Here is a 19,141-nt window from a genome sequence, read left to right as displayed (position 1 = left end):
TTTCATTGTCAGTTGGGAACAAGTAGTCCTGCCAAATGCTGAAACACTTTAGACTTACCTTTTATTAATATGAGGTTAGAACTTGGCAGGAGGCTGCTTGGAGTGAAGTACCGAGTGATACCTGACACCAAAGTTCTTGCTCCTGTGTTGCCTCAAGGCAGAGCATGTGTTGGATGGGGTATGTGTTGGTTTGTATTTTCACTATGCAGGAGAAGGATGATCTTTTTCTTCTACAATGAAGAACAAGTAGAATGAACACAAAAATACTAACTTCAGCCATCTTCATCATCAATACTTCAATCTACTCTTACAGGGGGGTTACGTCAGAGTAATGGCTGATAATGGTATTGCTGGCAGGTCCCTTCAGTGCCTTGTAATTAAGGCTATTTGTAAATCAGGCTAAAGCTCTGGTTTAGACCAGTCATCCAGATCATAAGCAGCACTTTCATATGCGCCAAGATAGAAATTATTTAATAAGTTTTCATTAAAGCATATTTTCAAGGACTTTCTACATAAAACAATTCATCACTCTTTAAAATCAGTTAAATCATCAGTTCTTTTTGTGGAATCAAGCTTCTGTTTTTTGTTTGTTTTGCAAAGGATAGACTGTATGCATCTATAGAGAAAACTATCAAATCCCTGTGAATTTCTGGTCACAGACACAGAGAAACTGGAGCTGACTCTGCAATGTGAGCTTATGTCTGACGGGGTTATTGGCTCAGGCACTGTGCCATGCAGACACAACCGTGTTGTTTCTATGGCAAGGGCAGCTTAACTGCTTTGGTGTGGCACTGTGCCTGTGCTAATAAGCTCTATATCATTCTCCACTGCTCAGGGAGAATCACTAGGTTGGTCTGCACAGCTACTGGTCCTGCGAGGTCTCATCTACCTCCAAGTACAGTCACAGGGCTCGTCACCACTGCATATCCAAGCATAGTGGTTTGGATGCCTCCTTGTTTGATCAAACAGAGCTGACACAGTTATGGCAGTGTACCAAGTGAAAAGTCCTGGGGCCCTGGGCTGTGCAGATGGATCCACTTGGTGGCTTTATGCAGTAGCTCAGTCTATCTGGCAGTATTGGTGCCAAACTAGAACTCATAAGTCATTTTGGACCTGAAATTACTCTATTAAATAGCTTTTTGGGCTTCATCTGTCCTGCATTCTGTATTGTGTCCTATAGTATCTCTCTATGCCTAAGCTTTGTAGTTTCTCTCTTGCCCCAGATACAGGAGAGTGCTTTCAAACATTTTGAATTATGTTATGGACTTTCACATCAGTACAAACAGCAAATGGAACTGCAGAAGTCATAATCTAGCAAAGAGAAAGGAAGAGAGAGAGGGAGATTCCACAGCCCATGCGTTACTAACCAAGTAATTATTATGGATTACAAGCCCTTTCAGTTTCTTAGGGAGCAGCATAGCTAGGTATCTTTTCCAGGTTTCTTTCTGTTATCATGCTGACTCCATCATATCCTTTCATTTGCCTTAAAAATAAGTCACCGGACTTCCTGCATCCAAGTCCAGTTCATTTTCATCCTGAAATAAAAGGTTTTCAAGCAGCAGCCATTTTCCTCTGCTGTGTGATGTTTGGGGTTCTGCCTATGAGGAAATGGGGTTTTGCCACACTGTTTTCTGGCAACCTTTTTCTTTTCAGCTGTATCTTTAAAAAGATGTATGAAGACATGTGAATATCACCTATCACAGCTTCCTTTTACCTGTCCCCAGCTATTGTTACATAGAAGATAGGATCTGTACAAGGATCTCTTTGATTTCAGGTTTATGTGTTGTCTAGCACAGTGCAATTTTGGTATATATAACCTTAGAAAGGGAGAGAAAAAAAGGCAATACAGAAGTCCTGTTTTCACATGAACTTCATTTCCTGCTGTTGAGATGCATGTTTTAATGATACTTTACAGTCAGTCCATGTCAAAGATGAGTAATGACTTCTTTAATTTACAGATTCGAAAGCAACAGAAAGAACACGCGGAACTAATTGAGGAATATCGAATCAAGCAGCAGCAGCAGCAGCAGCAGCAGTGTGGAATGACACACCATGCCATAATGCCAGGAGTCCAGGCTCAACCACCAATGGTTCCAGCAGGAACATCACCAGCAATGAATCAGCAAAACTTCCCCATGGTGGCACAACAGCTCCAGCATCAGCAGCATCCCGTGGTGATCCCGGGGCAGTCCAACCCTACCAGAATGCCCAGTATTTCTGGATGGCAGTCTACAAATCCCCCTGCAGGTCATATTGCCATTAACCCAGCAAGGATGCAGCCTCCAATGACACCGCTGCCAATTACTGCCGGTACAGCAGCTCCTGTGCCTGGTCCAAATGCAACTGCACAGTCAGGACCACCACCAAGGGTGGAGTTTGATGACAATAACCCTTTTAGTGAAAGTTTCCAAGAGCGGGAAAGAAAGGAGCGTTTACGGGAACAGCAGGAACGGCAACGCATTCAGCTTATGCAGGAGGTGGACCGACAGAGGGCTTTACAGCAGAGAATGGAACTGGAACAGCATGGCATGATGGGGTCTGAATTAAATAACAGAACATCCTTGTCTCAGATCCCTTTCTTCAATTCTGATCTGCCTTGTGATTTCATACAAACTCCACGGCCTCTTCAGCAATCTCCACAGCATCAACAGCAGCAAATGGGACAGATGCTGCAACAGGGTCCTGTGAACTCACCTCCTGCCACAAATTTCTTGCAAAGCAATGAGAGGAGACCAGTGGGACCTGCAGCTTTTGGACCTGATGCATCTGCTGTTCCAGGTGGATCCTCTAATTTCCATAATGTAAAACAAACTCATGGGAGTCTTCCTGGGGCCACCTTTACACAGAACCAAGTCAGGCCTCCATTTGCTCCTGCTGTACCTTCATCTACAGTTCCTTCATCTGCAGCACTAAGCAGTGGTGCCCCATGTGGTTCGGACACAAGTGTACCCCAGGGAGCAAACTTCCCTGGGTCGAGCCAGTCCCTCATCCAGCTGTATTCTGACATAATTCCAGAAGAGAAAGGAAAAAAGAAAAGGACACGAAAAAAGAAAAAGGATGATGATGCTGAGTCAATAAAAGCCCCATCGACTCCCCATTCGGATATAACTGCACCGTCAACTCCAACCATTTCTGATTCTACCTCTACCCCCACCGTTAACACCCCTAGTGAACTGCCTCGTCATCAAGATGAGCAAGAGTCAGTGGAGGTAACAGGTCCATCAACATCTAATGCAGCAGAGAGCCAGGCTTCTCCAGAGCTGGAGTGTCAGCTCCCCAGCAGCAGCTTGCCACCAAAACAGCCAAATGTGAGCACAGAGACTGACAAGGCCAAACCAGACACACCTGCTGGCATTCAAGAAGTTAAACTAGAAAAGGCAGAATCCGATCAGTGCTCAGATCAGACTGAGCCGAAAACAGAAAATCAAAGCACTGTTAAGGTGGAAGAAGATAAAGTCTCATCTCAGCCTCCCTCTTCAGCTCAGAGTCCAGCACAGCCAGCCAGCGTTCCAGCAGCCAAAGGGGAGTCAGGGAACGAGTTGCTCAAGCACCTGCTTAAAAACAAAAAGTCCTCATCTCTTCTGAACCAGAAATCAGAGAGTGGCTGTCGAACAGAAGAAGAGGCTGCTGGAGAGAAGAAGCTAACGGACAAGCAGAGTCAGGCTGAAGGAATGGTGAGCCTCTCCCTGCTTTCGTTCTGCAGTGGTTACCAGCTCTCAAAGGCTGGTTTTTGTCTCTGCTTATTTTTAATTGAAGGAGGCATGAATTCTTCGTGTTAATGGCATTATATGGGTTAATAATTTATAAGACTTTTTAAAACAACTTGAAAAATTGCTTTCTATGGAGGTAGTATACACTTGAGACTTAGTATACTTCAATTATTTTATTATAGTCTCTAGTGTCTACACTGTTGTCCTATTAGTCTCCCAACTCTAAACACATCCTTGAAATCAGGTGTAAATACATTCAAAATAAATGAAAACTGATAAACGTAACTGTGAGCAGCAGGTAACTTAGGTAAATGTATGACAGGAGTAGCTGTGAGCATCCTTGTGTCAGGGCTTGTGCAGAATGGACTGTCTATTATAATATAGTCAAAAAATCTGCTTCATTTCCTTTTTTACGGCCAGCAAACTGCAGGAAACCAGCTGCAAGGTGCATTCAGGTGTAGTAACAGCCAACTTCAGAGAGCAGATGTGGGACACGAAACCAAGAAACAGAGAAATAAACGAACTCAGAGGACAGGAGAAAAGGCAGCTCCTCGGTCCAAGAAAAGGAAAAAAGAGGAGGAAGAAAAACAGGCCATATACCCCAATGCTGATACGTTCATCCATCTCAAACAAGTACGTACACAACACGACACTGGGTAGCTCATCAAGGGGATGCTTTAAAAGAATGGGTTTCTTATTGTGAAAACCAAATGGATAATGGTGTTGAATTCTGAGTACAGGGTGTAGCTGTAACTTCTATAGAAGCAGAAAGTGTAAAGGCTTGGATTTATTTCAGTTTGGAAGATCTACTGACGTGGCATGCGTTCAGCAGGCTCAAAACCATGGAATTCCTGCCTGCTTTGGTTGCTGCTGTTGCTGAGCTGCCACAGAGCTGGGAGCAGTGGCTCCCCTGGGCTGAGGACCGTCTGACCGGGGGGTTAGAACTAGATGGTCCTTAAAGTCATTTCCAACCTAAAGTGATCTATGAATCTTTGATGCCTGAAAAAGGAGAGGGGCCTGAGTTTGTGATGGTTGTCTGATAGTGGGTAAACTCCCTTTAAAAACAGCAGTAGAAACTACTAACAGCTGAGTGTCTGTGATTATTCAATTTTATAGTTAGACTAATTTCTACCTTTTTTCTTTACTTTCAATGTAGCAGCTTTCTCTCCTACCTTTGATGGAACCAATAATTGGAGTGAGCTTTGCACACTTTCTTCCCTATGGCAGTGGCCAGCTAAATGCTGGAAATCGACTTGTAGGAAGTTTTGGTAGCGCTACCCTTGATGGGGCTTCAGATTACTACTCCCAGCTCATATACAAGGTACAGCTTCAATCTGGATTTCCTCTGTGGGCTCCTTGAGAGAAAAGTTCATTACATCATTGCTGCGAGTTGGTTTAGATTTGTGCCCTTTGCAAGCAGAAGAGAACCATCTTCTGTTGTTAGATTAGATAGGCCGATCAGTGTTAAAGCAGACATTGTTTCACTGTTGTGAAAGTTGAAATCAGTTCTAGAAACTGTTGTAAATGGGTTAAAATGTGCAAGTGTTCCACTTACGAGTGGATGCTAAAGAATGAAAATTGTAATTACACTTTTATGGAGCAGAAAAGGCTGAATTCCCAGTACTTTGCAAAGTCATTGAAAACACTTAAGTATTTCTTAATGTGAATCAAATGGGAAATAGACTTTTCTCATTTGTCTGCTAAGCTTGAACTAAAAGCTCTGAGGAAAAAAAAAAGATGTTTGTTGATGAGCAAATAATCCACAGAATTTAAGACTCAGCCTCTGAGATCAGGATGGCAATGGTGGGACAGCAGCAAGAGAGCAGACAGGGAATCAAGTCTGGTACTTGGTGTTTATTCCAGCCTGAGAATGGATACTCTAGGCTGAGAATGGGACCTGGCAGATATTACCATAGCTGTGGATAATGCTTTCTAGCTTTGTATGCATGACTGCAATGAGAGAAGATACTGAAATTTATACTTAATTTTGGTTTAAAGTATGGTCAATTAAGTAAACTAATGAGAAACAGCGACGAGTGTGAACTTGCAGAGTGAGGTTCTCCATGGTAACTACTTCAGCAAAAGCTTGTCCTGTGCTAATGTGAGGCAGCTTCCCTTTTAGTGGAAAATGGGTAACTCCTTTATTGTGATGGAGAGCCCCTTTAGAACTGCTCTCTGTCTTTAGATCAGATCTTTGCTTAAACTGTAGGAACTTATTGAGGCTCCCAAAAAGTCCATAAAAATGTTCTTCGTGCCTTTATGTAAATAATTCAGCTTTACCTTCTCTATCAGGAAAATTTACTTCTCGCGTAAACTTTATTTCTCCTGTAGTATCTTTGATAGTAAGAAAATGTTGTGTCTCTTCTAGCAGGAAGTTATTCCACATATTTAGTTGCGTATTTGAGAACTGACTGTCACTGTTTATCAGTGGTACCTCTGGATGTTAAAATAAGGGAGTGGGTTACAATATCTACTAGTAGAACATGGCAAGTTTTCACACTGTGCTTCATAGCTAACTTGCTGTTCTTCTCTCTCCTGCAGCAGAACAATCTGAGCAATCCTCCAACACCACCGGCCTCTCTTCCACCCACACCACCTCCTGTGGCCTGCCAGAAGTTGGTAAATGGCTTTGCAACCACTGAAGAGCTTGCTGGCAAGGCTGGTATGTTGGGAGGCCACGATGGTAAGGCTAATGCATATTGTTTGCCTTATAGCTGGGTCAACTTTGTAGCAAACTACATAATGGATAACTGTGATGTTTCTTGGATCCTATAGTTCACTGTTATACAGGCATTATGTCCAGGCTCTTTTTAAGCTTGTAATCACTATCACCCAGTTTTGTTTTATACCAGCGTAATGTCAAGTGATAAGCTTATTCTTTCCCTTTTGAAAAGACGTTGGGATCTAGAAGCACTCCTAAGAAATGAATAAGTTCAGAATCCACTTTGTGATGTCCACTACAAATTTGTTGTCTTTTTTTGGTTTTGTTTTTTTTTTTTGTAAAGCGATGAGATAAATCACAGATTTCTAAGCTACAAGTGGATGAAAGCAGTGTTAACATCTGCTGTTAATGCCTTGGATGCCTTGGTTGTATCTGGAGCCACTACTATGGCTCCCAGAATGAAAATCAGTAAGAAGAGCTGCACAGATGTTTTGTTCTCTTGTGCTTCTCTGATTTTAGTTACCAAAGCTCTGGGACCAAAGCAGTTCCAGTTACCTTTCAGACCACAAGATGATTTATTAGCAAGAGCGATGGCTCAGGGCCCTAAAACTGTGGATGTTCCTGCTTCCCTTCCAACACCACCTCACAACAATCAGGAGGAGTTAAGGTAGGTTTTCTTTGACATCTTTAAGTAACATATGTGGAACAGATTCTGCAGTCTTTCAGTAGGAGATGAGTCTGTGAAGGTGTGAAGAAACAAAATCCGTTCTGCATGGCCATACAGTTCAGAGAACAAAGCAGAATCATTCGGTCCAGTTCACTCTTAGCATTCCATGTGAGAGAGCAGCATAGTGACAAAGGAGACTTAGTGCTGTTGTTAAACCCAGTATCCTGTTAAGTTCCTCTCTTCTCCTTTATGTGTCTTTCCCAGTAACCCATCTTATGCACTGAAGTATTAGCCAGACTTAGCAGCCTACCACCTAAATTACATTCCATAACTAGTACCAAGAAGCACGGTGGCTCACTGTCAAGATTCATATTACTGGTTCACAGAGGTTTTTTTGGCCATTTCCAAAACAGCTTTTCTGGATTTTGTTCCAGGGTTCAAGATCACTGTGAGGACAGGGACACTCCTGACAGCTTTGTTCCATCTTCCTCTCCTGAAAGTGTGGTGGGAATGGAAATAAGCAGGTATCCAGACTTGTCGGTTGTGAAGGAGGAGAACCCAGAACCTGTACCATCTCCCATCATTCCCATCCTACCTAGCAGTACTGGGAAAGGTGAGACTGAAGCAGAGTGAACAATTATAAAATTAGAAGGAGACTTTTTCCCTCCTAACTGTAGGATTAACCTGGTGTGTTGCATTTTAATTTCAGGTTCAGAAGCCAAAAGGAATTACATAAAGGCAGAACCTGGTTCAGGAGCATTACCTGGTTCTGCCTTCTTTGCCTCCCAGCTTGGACCACCCCAGAATGGTCCTAAATCTGGCCTTATTTCTGTAGCAATTACTTTACATCCCACAGCTGCCGAGGTAAGAAATGAGCCTGTGTTAAATACATAAAATACAGCAGAAGTCAGTATATTCTTTACATAGTGGATGTGAAGGAAGTTACAGCATAGTAAAATAAAAACAGCTATTGCAGCCTTCTAATGGTGGTTGGTGTGTTTTTATTATTGTTTTCAGAATATTAGCAACGTTGTAGCAGCATTCTCCAATTTGCTGCACGTCCGAATTCCCAACAGCTACGAGGTCAGTAACGCTCCAGATGTCCCATCCTCCATGGCAGCAGTCAGCAGTCACAGGGTGAACCCATCTGCTGAGTACCGGCAGCATTTACTGCTCCAGGGGCCTCAGGCAGGATCCATGGGTCCTGCCAGGATTGCAGGGTCTTATGGACTGAAGCAACCCAATATGCCATTTGCTGCAAACAGCAATGGTAAGTAGGCATTAATTCTTTTAATTGAGTCAGTATTAATCCATGTCGACCTTATACGTTCCTGGTCACAAGTTAAATAGCTGATTCTCATTCTGAATAGTAGTTTTCTTATGTGATCAGTACGTGCCAACCTGCTCCTGATATTAACAGTAGGGTCGTGGGTCCATCTCTACTTTCCTGTGTCACATCAGATACTTCTTTCAGTATTGCACAATGTTATTAATTTTTGTCCAGTCTGCTTTTAAATACGTTGTTCTGGAAGGTTGTTACCATGCTGGTTGACACAAGTTTTTAAGCACGTATTCCTACATTGTTTTAGTTAATTATCTCATATACAAGAATTTATCGTTGCCTTGTTGTTCATGGAGGTGATTTGACCTGATTTAAACAATCTCCACATCAGGATCAAATTTAAAGTTTGCTCCCCTTCCCCATCCGGGAGGATTCTTCTCCTCTCAGCCACTGGAGAGCATTGTGATTTCTCATAGGGTTGATTTAATCTCTTCTGGTATCTAACAGACTCACCTATTTTGCAGGTATTGCTGGCTACAAGGATCACAGTCAGAATATTGCAGACAGCTCAGCACTGAGGCCTCGGTGGTGCTCTCATTGCAAAGTAGTCGTCCTTGGCAGTGGTGTGCGGAAGTCCTTCAAAGACCTGCCTTTCCTGAAACAGGTACTGCAATGGAAGTAGAGTTTCTTGCATGTCATGACCAGCTCTTTTTTTGAGTAAGATTGAGGTGGTTATGCAACACAGGTGTACAGTCAGAATTCATATATAAAATGGATGGGTTCATGTAGTCAGAAGAACATGGAATTCCCAGTAATGCTTTGCAGATGGGTCAACAGATAAAACTTGACAAACAATCTTTGACTAGAATGAAACGAGACATTCTTTTCTCATCTTAAAGATAAAAGAAAATGGGCTTTTATTTTGCAACTGTGCCTGTGGAGCAGATGGGTGCATGGTATTAGAGCTCTGTTTGGATTGTTAAACTTCTGTTAAAGGCAGATAAGTGAATTTCTGTGGTGAAGTACTGAAGAACAAGGCTGTAGGTGGTGTTAATGTTTGATCTGTCAAATGAGTATTTATATCACAGCAGCACTTGTTATTTCACAAATGTTCTACAAATGAAAAGGTGGGCAGTTTCTTGCTTCATTACAATTAGTGTGTGAAGAGCAGCGTTAAAATGCACTTCTGATAATCTTCTGTGTTTGATCCCCAGGATTCCCAAGATGGGTCTGATAAAATGAAGGACATCGTATTCTGTAGCAACAACTGCTTTGTTCTCTATTCAGCAGCTGTGCAAGCAAAAAACTCAGAGAACAAAGTAAGTATCAAATGCTGGCAGGCCTTAAATGAGGAGAAATGGGCAGGGGATGCTTTACTTTGTTCTTGAGGCTTTATAAATGAATTGTTTTTTATTCAGACGTTGAAATTTTGAACCAGCAGAGCAGAGTACGTTTTGTATTTACAGAACCTAACGGAGATGAGTGACAGAACATCTCTGGTTGAGGTGCCACTATAAGCTAAGTTAGGCCTTCAAGTAGATGCTCAAAAGAGATGTTTTAAGACCACTTATTTTAACTAACTTGGTTTCTACTTGCTGTCGTTCAAGTCTACATTTTTCCCTGCACTTGTACAGAGTTGGTAACGTGCTCCAAGCATTACCTAGTTAATGGCTTCCCACGTGGCCATGTGTTCACTGTAGGATATGCAGCCTTCCTTCAAATGCATCTTTCCTACTTGTTCAGAAGAATCAAAGAAAAAAAGCACTGGATGAGAAAATAAATGTGTTTACATCCACATGCTTGCTCAAGTGCATCACCACATACTTAATTAAGTTAATTAAATGTCATGTTCAGCCTCTTAATCCTTTCATTTATTCTTTCAAGATTAATTACACAAACCACATTGAGCACTTCCAAACTGCTGTTCTTCTCCTTCCTATTTATTTCTTTTTTATTAACAAATCTCTGCAGGTTTAATTCTTGTTTGCTATAACTGAGTTGTTAAGACCTGGAGGTCTATGGTTAATCCAGAGCCCTGCAGGAATTCCCTTGTCTTGTTTTCGGGGAAATACATAGAATTAATGCTCAGCTTTCCCTTCTAACAAATAACACATTTCATATTCTTGAAATTAATTCTGTGACCCATATTTTTAGTTGTTTATGTCATAACTACGCTTGCAAAGAACAGCTAAAAACCTGAAATCTCTCAATTCCATTGCTTAGGGCATTTGATTAGTTTTACATTTGAAGCCTGTATGCAGGATTATGTGTTTCATGTTAAGAATTGAAGGGTGCCTTGACCGGAAGGACTTTAGTGCTCTGTATCCCAGCACAAGTTATGATAAAACAGGTAAAGGTGACTCCTTTCTCTGTTGCTGAACTGCAGCTTTAGGCATTCTGAGTATCTCTTTCAGTTCAGCTCTGATGTGAAAGTTTTCAAGAGCAACTTACTGCCTTGGGATTCTTTTCTTGAGAGTTCTCTATTGGTTTTCCAGGAGTCGGTTCCATCTTTGCCACAGTCACCAATGAAGGAGAGGCCGCCTAAAGCATTCCATCAGTACAGCAACAACATCTCCACTTTGGATGTCCACTGTCTGCCTCAGTTGCAGGAAAAAGTGTCTCCGTCATCTTCACCTCCAATCATTTTCCCCCCTGCATTTGAAGCAGCCAAGGTGGAGGCGAAACCCGATGAGCTTAAGGTAACGGTGAAACTCAAACCCAAATTAAAAGCAATACACAGCAGTCTTGATGACTGCCGGCCTCCGAGTAAGAAATGGAAAGGAATGAAGTGGAAGAAGTGGAGCATTCAGATTGTGATTCCTAAAGGATCATTCAAACCTCCTTGTGAAGAAGAAATAGATGAATTTCTTAAGAAATTGGGCACGACCCTTAAACCAGACCCAGTGCCTAAAGACTACAGAAAATGCTGCTTCTGTCATGAGGAAGGTGATGGGTTAACTGATGGACCAGCAAGGCTTCTTAACCTGGATTTAGACCTTTGGGTCCATTTGAACTGTGCTCTTTGGTCTACAGAAGTCTACGAGACACAAGCTGGTGCCTTAATAAACGTGGAACTAGCCCTGCGAAGAGGCTTGCAAATGAAATGCATGTTCTGTCACAAAATGGGTGCCACCAGCGGTTGTCACAGGTTAAGGTGCACCAATATTTATCACTTTACCTGTGCCATTAAAGCACAATGCATGTTTTTTAAAGACAAGACCATGCTTTGCCCCATGCACAAACCAAAGGGAACTCACGAGCAAGAACTCAGTTACTTTGCAGTCTTCAGGAGGGTCTACGTGCAGCGTGACGAGGTGCGGCAGATCGCCAGCATAGTACAGCGGGGAGAACGCGACCACACTTTTCGAGTGGGGAGCCTGATTTTCCACGCCGTGGGTCAGCTGCTCCCACAGCAGATGCAGGCGTTTCACTCCTCCAAAGCGCTCTTCCCTGTGGGCTACGAGGCCAGCCGGCTGTACTGGAGCATGAGGTATGCCAACAGGCGCTGCCGCTATCTATGTTCCATTGAGGAGAAGGATGGGCTCCCGTTGTTTGTCATCAAGGTTGTGGAGCAAGGCCATGAAGATCTGGTTCTTAGCGACACGACGCCAAAAGGTAAATTTTATCTGCTGAAGCAATGACTTTTTGGTTTGCTATTTGTTACTAGTGATACTTTCCGCACGTCTGATGAATGTGTCAGTCAAATTTTGCAGACACTGATCTACTTCAGAAATTGCAGCGTAGTGGTTGTAATGAGCTTCCAGGGCCCTTCTTTAATTCTACCTTGTGCAGGTTTTCTAAGGAGAATCTCTTCTGTCACTTCAGAAAGCCCACAGTTCCCTAAAGAGAAACGTGTAGTAATACTGGCATGGAATTGAAGGTTTCCCAGCTCTGTTCCCAAGAAAGATGCAGCACAAACATTGATTGGAATTTTTTCAAGCCAAAACGGCACATCCCAAATGATTCTCCATTTTGCTTTGGAAACACTGACTTGCTCTTTTATACAACCAATGGCAAAATGCCTTTTCAGTATCGATTCCAGGTTCCAGCTATCTTCGAGCATTAGTTTTAAGACCAGTACAATAGATTTCTTTTTGATCCTTGTAATTCTTTCCCATGTGATTGTGTAGGTGTGTGGGATAAAATCCTGGAACCCGTTGCTTCAGTTAGGAAGGAGTCAGAAATGCTGCAGCTGTTCCCCAGCTATCTGAAGGGCGAGGAGCTCTTTGGGCTCACGGTGTCTGCGGTGGCGAGGATCGCAGAGTCGGTGAGTCCTCCTCATCTGGTTTCAACCCCCTGCCATGTGCAGGGTCACCAGCCACCAGCCCAGGCTGCCCAGAGCCACATCCAGCCTGGCCTTGAATGCCTCCAGGGATGGGGCATCCACAACCTCCTTGGGCAACCTGTTCCAGCGCATCACCACCCTCGGAGTGAAAAAGTGAGAAATGAATATTTGGTTACTTGTCATTAACACATAATTACTCGTATTTTCTTTTCTTTTGTGTGTGTTTTCTTGCAGCTCCCAGGGGTTGAGGCCTGTGAGAACTATACTTTCCGCTATGGCCGAAACCCCTTAATGGAACTTCCTCTTGCCATCAACCCCACGGGCTGTGCCCGTGCTGAGCCTAAAATGAGTACCCATGTCAAGAGGTTTGTGTTAAGGTATTTTGTTTTAATTTCACATAGTACAGCCCAGGGTTTATAGGCTGCTTAGGGTTATTTGTGCTTTCGTCTGCTGCTTACAAACCCTGTCGTCCTTGGCTGTGTATGTGCATGCCCAAATCAAAGGAGTTGCTGTGTTGTCTCTGCTAGCTGGCTTTAAGTGTGTGTACGTCTCAAAGAGTTTTGCATTGCTGTTGTGGCTGTCTTCAGAGAAATCTTCAGTTTTTCTTGTATTTTTTCTTGTTACATGCCCAACTTCTACAGGCCTCACACCTTGAATAGCACCAGCACATCGAAGTCATTTCAGAGCACAGTCACAGGGGAGCTGAATGCGCCTTACAGTAAGCAGTTCGTCCATTCCAAGTCCTCCCAGTACCGGAAAATGAAAACAGAGTGGAAGTCCAATGTGTACCTGGCTCGCTCTCGCATTCAGGTCAGTCCTCATTCTTGGCACTTCCCACGCTAATGTTGATGTGTAGTGGATGTATTTGTTTTATGTTAAGAAATGAAATGAAACAAATGCAAAATTCCTTCAAAGCTTTTCCCAAGATCTGGTGATTCGGATGTGGGAAATCACGGCAGAGTCCCAAGCAAGACATCTTATTAATTGTTGTAAATATCTTTAAAAATGATTTGTTGCAGTTGTCTCGAAAAAAATGAATTACGTTATTTCAAGGTGTTTTTGCTATATTTCTCAAAAGGTTCATGAAAACTAATAATTATGTGAATGTACAATGAAAGTATGAGACATGCAAATCAAGCTGAGCAATGAGGAATGAGGCCATCAGGAGAGGTTCAGCACTTCATTGCATTCAGAAAGCAGAATGTTCTTAGAATTGTTGTCACTGAGTTTGTTCCACAGACTGCGCTGCAAGAAGGCTGCGAGGTGACCTCATTGCAGCCCTCAGTACATCAAGGGAGCCTATAAGCAGGAGGGGAATCAACTCTTTCAAAGGGTAGATAACAGCAGGACAAGGGGAAATGGTTTTAAGTTGAGGGAGGGAGGATTTAGGTTGTATGTCAGGGGGAAGTTCTTTACAAGAGAGTGGTGAGGCCCTGGCACAGGCTGCCCAGTGAGGCTGTGGATGCCCCGTCCCTGCAGATGTTCAAAGCCAGGTTGGACGGGGCTCTGGGCAGCCTGGTCTGGTATTAAATGTGGAGGTTGGTAGCCCTGCATGCGGAAGGGGGTGGGTGGGTTGGAGCTTCACAATCCTTGAGGTCCCTTCCAGTCCAAGCCATTCTGTGATTCTATACATGATTCTGTGATTTTTGTATATGAGCATTGATATTATTTATTTTAGGTTGGACTTAACTGTGCTGTTGTGTTACTAATATGTTTCTCTGCTCTAGGAAGGCCTACTTTAATTTTCAGTGAATCTTTAATCTTCATACAGTCAGTTATAAGGTGTAAGAGGTGTAAGAGAAGCCTGCTTTCTTACCTAGGCAGCAGCCAAGTATGTTTTACTGAAGTATTTACTGTAAACCTGCATCCTTCTCTGCTCTGTTACCACATGAGCTGTTTTCCTGTGCAATTTTCTTTGTGGGTTGTTGACTTCTCTCATGACTTTCTGCAGGACTGTTTTTGGGGCATGGTGAGGAATGCAGTGTCAGTGTCACTTTATAATGAATTTCTAACTCAGCCTATTTTTTTATAGGGCCTGGGCTTATATGCTGCTAGAGACATTGAAAAGCACACTATGGTCATTGAGTACATTGGAACGATTATCCGGAATGAGGTAGCGAACAGGAAGGAGAAGCTTTATGAATCTCAGGTACTGGGGGTGTTTATTCCCTGTTGTTTCTCTCCCCTTTCAAATGCTCTTCAAATGGACAAATGCTGCCACTTTCAGGGGTTAGGAAGAGACAGACAGGGCTGTGATGACTGTAGGAGTGGGGTCCTTAGAGTTCTGTGTGCTGCTGTGCTATAAGTGCTGTAAGAGCAATAGGCTAAAAAGGACAGCCAGACATGTCTGCAGGGTTTGTTACGTGTGCTCAGATGTTCAGTACATCTCACAGCATCACAGCCAGGTGATATGTATGCTGTTTCCTGGAGGACAAAGAGAGAACTGTAAAGGGGATGTCAGCACCTCCACTTCTTAACAAGAACTTCTTTTCTTAAATTATAAGCAGTTTTCTTTCTGTAACTCAACAGTCTCATAATGGTTAATGCATGTAAAGATCCCTGATGTGAGGCAGTACAGAAATCCAAGCTATTAGTACTGGATGGGAGAGAAATATCACTTGGACAGGTAGACATGGCTGACCCACTCGTCCCCTCACTAAACAGTGCGGTTGGTGTCAGCGTTCCTCTGTTAGATGAAGTGTGTGAGTCCCTCTCCCAAGCGAGCATGTAGGTGTGAAGGCAGAACAACTTCTGGAGATAACCCCTGGTGCTGCTTGTTTCTATCATTGATGACTATTGAAAACCTACATGGGTCTGTCTTCCAACTGTGTGTTTCAGAACCGTGGGGTGTACATGTTCCGCATTGACAACGACCACGTCATTGATGCTACCCTGACGGGAGGTCCTGCAAGGTGGGTGGCTCTGGGGACAGCTCCGTCCCATCCTCAGCTCTCCCCATCCCCCTGCTGGGGCTGCGTGTCAGGGACATGCGTTTCTGATTTCTTGGTGACTTTTGGAACAAGAGTTCTGTGGTCTGGAACGTTGCAGCCTGTCTCACTGAAATGGACTCATCTTTTTCGTTAGCATTACTCAGCCTTCCTTACATTTCACGGTAGCTGGGGAGAAGGTGCAGATTTGCCCCCAGCGCTGCATTTTCAATAAGCTCACCTTTTTGAAATGCTCCTTGTTTGTGTTCACAGGTACATCAACCACTCGTGTGCCCCCAACTGCGTGGCGGAGGTGGTCACTTTTGAGAGAGGACACAAGATTATCATTAGCTCCAGCAGGAGAATCCAGAAAGGGGAGGAGGTAGGGCCATCTCATCTGGCTTTCCCCCACTGTTGCTAGTTCATTTCTAGATGCTGGCACCATGCAGTCTAGCTGTGCTGTGTGGGGAGGTGATGTTGCCCTTCCCATTTTCATTTTAACTCTTGCCGGTTCCTATGAGGAACACTGGTGTATTTTACCATCTGAACTGTAGGTAGAAGGAAGGATGTGGTAAAATCCCGTTGCCTTATAACAGTTCTCCTGAATCTTCTTCCAGCTTTGCTATGACTATAAGTTTGATTTTGAAGATGACCAGCACAAGATTCCATGTCACTGTGGAGCCGTAAACTGCCGAAAATGGATGAACTAGAATTGCATTCCTTGCTGTCTTTTGAGGGTTGCTTGTCCCTGGGAAGAAGTGATTCACGTTCTGATTTTGTCGCCAGAAAATCGTTGCCTTTTTTGAAGGGGGAAAGGAAATAATAATAATAATAATAAAGAAATCACTTCTGGAAGTCCAGATTTCATCTCCAGGATCTCAAAAGAAAAGAAACCAACCTCACAAAGCAAAACAAGCACCAGAAGCAAGCCGGCAAAATCCGAAGCTGACTTTCCAGCCACACGGAGGTTAAACTGAGTTAACGGAATGGTCCAGCACTTTTGTTTTTGAGCTCACTAAGGAGAAACTGTTTAACTTGGGCAAAGAACCGGGTGCTTACCTGCGGCGGGCAGGTGGGCATTTATGAATGTAAGACTGAAATCACCAGCGAAAGGGAGAAGTCCAAAGTGCTGGCCACAGCCTTATTTGATAAAGGGGCAGGCCCTCTAATTAAAGAAAAAAGTTTTAAATAAAAGTAGACACCACTGAACAAGGAATGTACTGAAACGACTTCCTTAGGGATAGAGCTAAGGGAAAAATAACTTGCACTAAAATACATTTAAATACTTGATTCCATGAGTCAGTTTATTGTAGTTTTTTGATTTCTGTAAAATAAGAGAACCTTTTTGTATTTATTATTGAATAAGTGAATGAAGCTATTTTTAAAAAGAGAGTTAGAAGAAAGCCAAGCTGCTGCTGTTACCTGCAGAACTAACAAACTCTGTTACTTTGTACAAAAGTGTAAATATTTTGAGGAAGTAAAAAACAAAAAAACAAAAAAAAATAATTACAGTATAAAAAAAATAGTTATTGACCAAATGCTATCAATCAGACTCCGCAGCAGTTCGGGTGCTCATTATCAACCGTCAATAGGGATGTCACAATATGATCTCCGCGCTACCAGACAGATGTGCTTACGGTGACGGAACAACCCAAATCTCCATTTCAACAGAGGGTTCTGTTGGTTTTTCCTTTACGTTTCAAGCAGTCCCAACTGTGGTCGCTGCAGATTTCTAAATCCAAACCTCCAGCCCGCACCCTGTGTTCCAACTCTGCCTATTGGAGACGCTGAGGGTAACGTAGACTCCTTTGCTTTGCATTATATTGTTGCATCCCTATTTCTTCAGTCAGGTTTTTCCTTCTGTTGTTTTTTTGTTTGTTTGTTTGTTTTTTGTGCTTAAAATTGGTGATAACTGTGAATAACTGCTCAAACCACCCGAAATCATGAGGGAGGCGCTGAACATTGGGGTTTTTCCTTCAGCAAAAGTAGGCCCGAGGAGGGGGATGCTGAGCATGAAAACAGCGTAGAATGCACAGGAAAAGGAGAAACAGAGCGGAGACGGAGCGCGTGCGGCTGCAGGACGCTGTCAGTTGGGGGTGTGGGAAATGTAATTTAAAGATGTGTTTGTATGGATTGGTTTTATTTTGTTTGTTTACATTTCTTTAAAATAAAAAAAGTAAAATAAAACACTGTTTTGTGTTGGCTTGTAGAGGTTTAATCCGCGTTTGGAAGCAGGTTTAGCTTTTTATTTTGTACTTCAGATTCTGGTACTGACACTTCACAGACTAAATATAAAGAAAATGAAGTTCTTTTTTTTCGTTTTTTTTTTTTTTTTTTTCTCCTTGTGTGCACAATGAAAGTGGACTGTAAACTGTTGGTATATTCAGTGCTACAGTTCTGACCTTGTAATGTATATGGCATGATGTATTTTTATCTTACAGAATAAATCAATTGTATATATTTTTCTCTTGATAAATAGCTGTATGAAATTGTTTCCTGAATATTTTTCTTCTCTTGTACAATATTCCGACATCCTACCAGTATTTGTCCTACAGGTTTTTTTGTTTGTTTTTTTGTTTTTTTTTTTCTGTTCTGTATAATAGTATCTAATGTTGGCAAAAAAAAAGAAAAGAAAAATGTCACAAAAAAAAAAATAATACAACCCAACCAACCAACCAAGACTTTTTTTGAAGCATTCAGAGTGTTCTGGGGTTTGGAATTTGTGGAAACAGATTTAGAAGATCAGCATTTACAAATAAAAATATTTTACATCTATAATCAGTTCCCTCCTGTTTCTGTTGGGGGTGTTGCTGCTTTTCTGGCCCCACACAACTCCTCTCCAGCACCTCACAGAGTTGCAGCATTGCTCAGGTTGGAAAAGACCTTAAAGATCATCCAGTCCAACCACAATCCAACCATACTACCCTAACAAACAACCCTCTGCTAAATGACATCCCTGAGCACCACATCCAAATGGTTTTTAAACACATCCAGGGATAGTGACTCAACCACTTTCCTGGGGAGCTCATTCCAGTGCTTAACAACCCTTTCTGTAAAGAAGGTATTCCTGATATCCAATCTAAACCTACTCTGGTGCAACTTGAGGCCATTTCCCCTCATCCTATCACCTGTGAGAAGAGACCAACCCCACTCTCACTGTAAGCACCTTTCAGATACTGGAAGAGAGCAATAAGGTCTCCCCTCAGTCTCCTTTTCCCCAGACTAAACAGCCCTAGTTCCTTCAGCCTCTCCTCATACACCATATTCTCCAAGCCCTTTACAAGCCTTATTGCCCTTCTCTGGACTTGCTCCATCACCTCAGTGTCCTTTCTGTACTGACATGCCCCAAACTGAACACAGTACTTGAGCCTGCAGCCCGACCCACTGCCAGGCCCAGCTGTCACTGTGTCCCCACAGCTGCGGTTGGCTGCAGGGACTGTCATGGAAGGAAGTAACGTGGCTGGTACCTGACCTGCAGCATGATGCTTTGTCTGGAGATCAATCTGCTACAGCCCATTGCTGGGGTTGGTGATCAACCCCTGCTTACCTGTACCCTGCCTTGTGAAACAGCTCCTGCTGAGGGCACTGATCCTACTGCAGTTCTCTCT

At 42.9% G+C, this 19,141-nt stretch overlaps 1 protein-coding gene across 11 annotated transcripts in view; it reads left to right on the top strand.

Annotated features, from left to right (window-relative positions):
* KMT2C (lysine methyltransferase 2C) overlaps positions 1-18,311 on the top strand; it is a 165,214-nt gene extending 146,903 nt beyond the window's left edge. For 6 of the 11 annotated variants that reach the window (XM_015852848.2, XM_015852855.2, XM_015852858.2 and 3 more), the window contains 18 exons: positions 1,959-3,674; positions 4,131-4,343; positions 4,867-5,031; positions 6,252-6,393; positions 6,892-7,039; positions 7,474-7,652; positions 7,749-7,903; positions 8,057-8,309; positions 8,846-8,985; positions 9,536-9,640; positions 10,817-11,936; positions 12,452-12,588; positions 12,841-12,983; positions 13,248-13,416; positions 14,639-14,755; positions 15,445-15,518; positions 15,807-15,915; positions 16,151-18,311. In XM_015852848.2, the coding sequence (XP_015708334.1) occupies positions 1,959-3,674; positions 4,131-4,343; positions 4,867-5,031; positions 6,252-6,393; positions 6,892-7,039; positions 7,474-7,652; positions 7,749-7,903; positions 8,057-8,309; positions 8,846-8,985; positions 9,536-9,640; positions 10,817-11,936; positions 12,452-12,588; positions 12,841-12,983; positions 13,248-13,416; positions 14,639-14,755; positions 15,445-15,518; positions 15,807-15,915; positions 16,151-16,243 (5,178 nt within the window). In that variant the 3' untranslated portion in view covers positions 16,244-18,311. The remainder of the gene's footprint in view (positions 1-1,958; positions 3,675-4,130; positions 4,344-4,866; positions 5,032-6,251; positions 6,394-6,891; positions 7,040-7,473; positions 7,653-7,748; positions 7,904-8,056; positions 8,310-8,845; positions 8,986-9,535; positions 9,641-10,816; positions 11,937-12,451; positions 12,589-12,840; positions 12,984-13,247; positions 13,417-14,638; positions 14,756-15,444; positions 15,519-15,806; positions 15,916-16,150) is intronic. The other 5 variants (XM_015852859.2, XM_015852856.2, XM_015852849.2 and 2 more) reach the window with 4 other exon arrangements.
* The last annotated feature ends 830 nt before the right edge of the window (positions 18,312-19,141 follow it).

Source organism: Coturnix japonica, chromosome 2 (assembly GCF_001577835.2).
Source record: "Coturnix japonica isolate 7356 chromosome 2, Coturnix japonica 2.1, whole genome shotgun sequence".
NCBI classification, from domain to species: Eukaryota; Metazoa; Chordata; class Aves; order Galliformes; family Phasianidae; genus Coturnix; species Coturnix japonica.
Note: the sequence above shows the minus strand (reverse complement) of the source record. Positions and strands in the feature narration are given on the sequence as shown.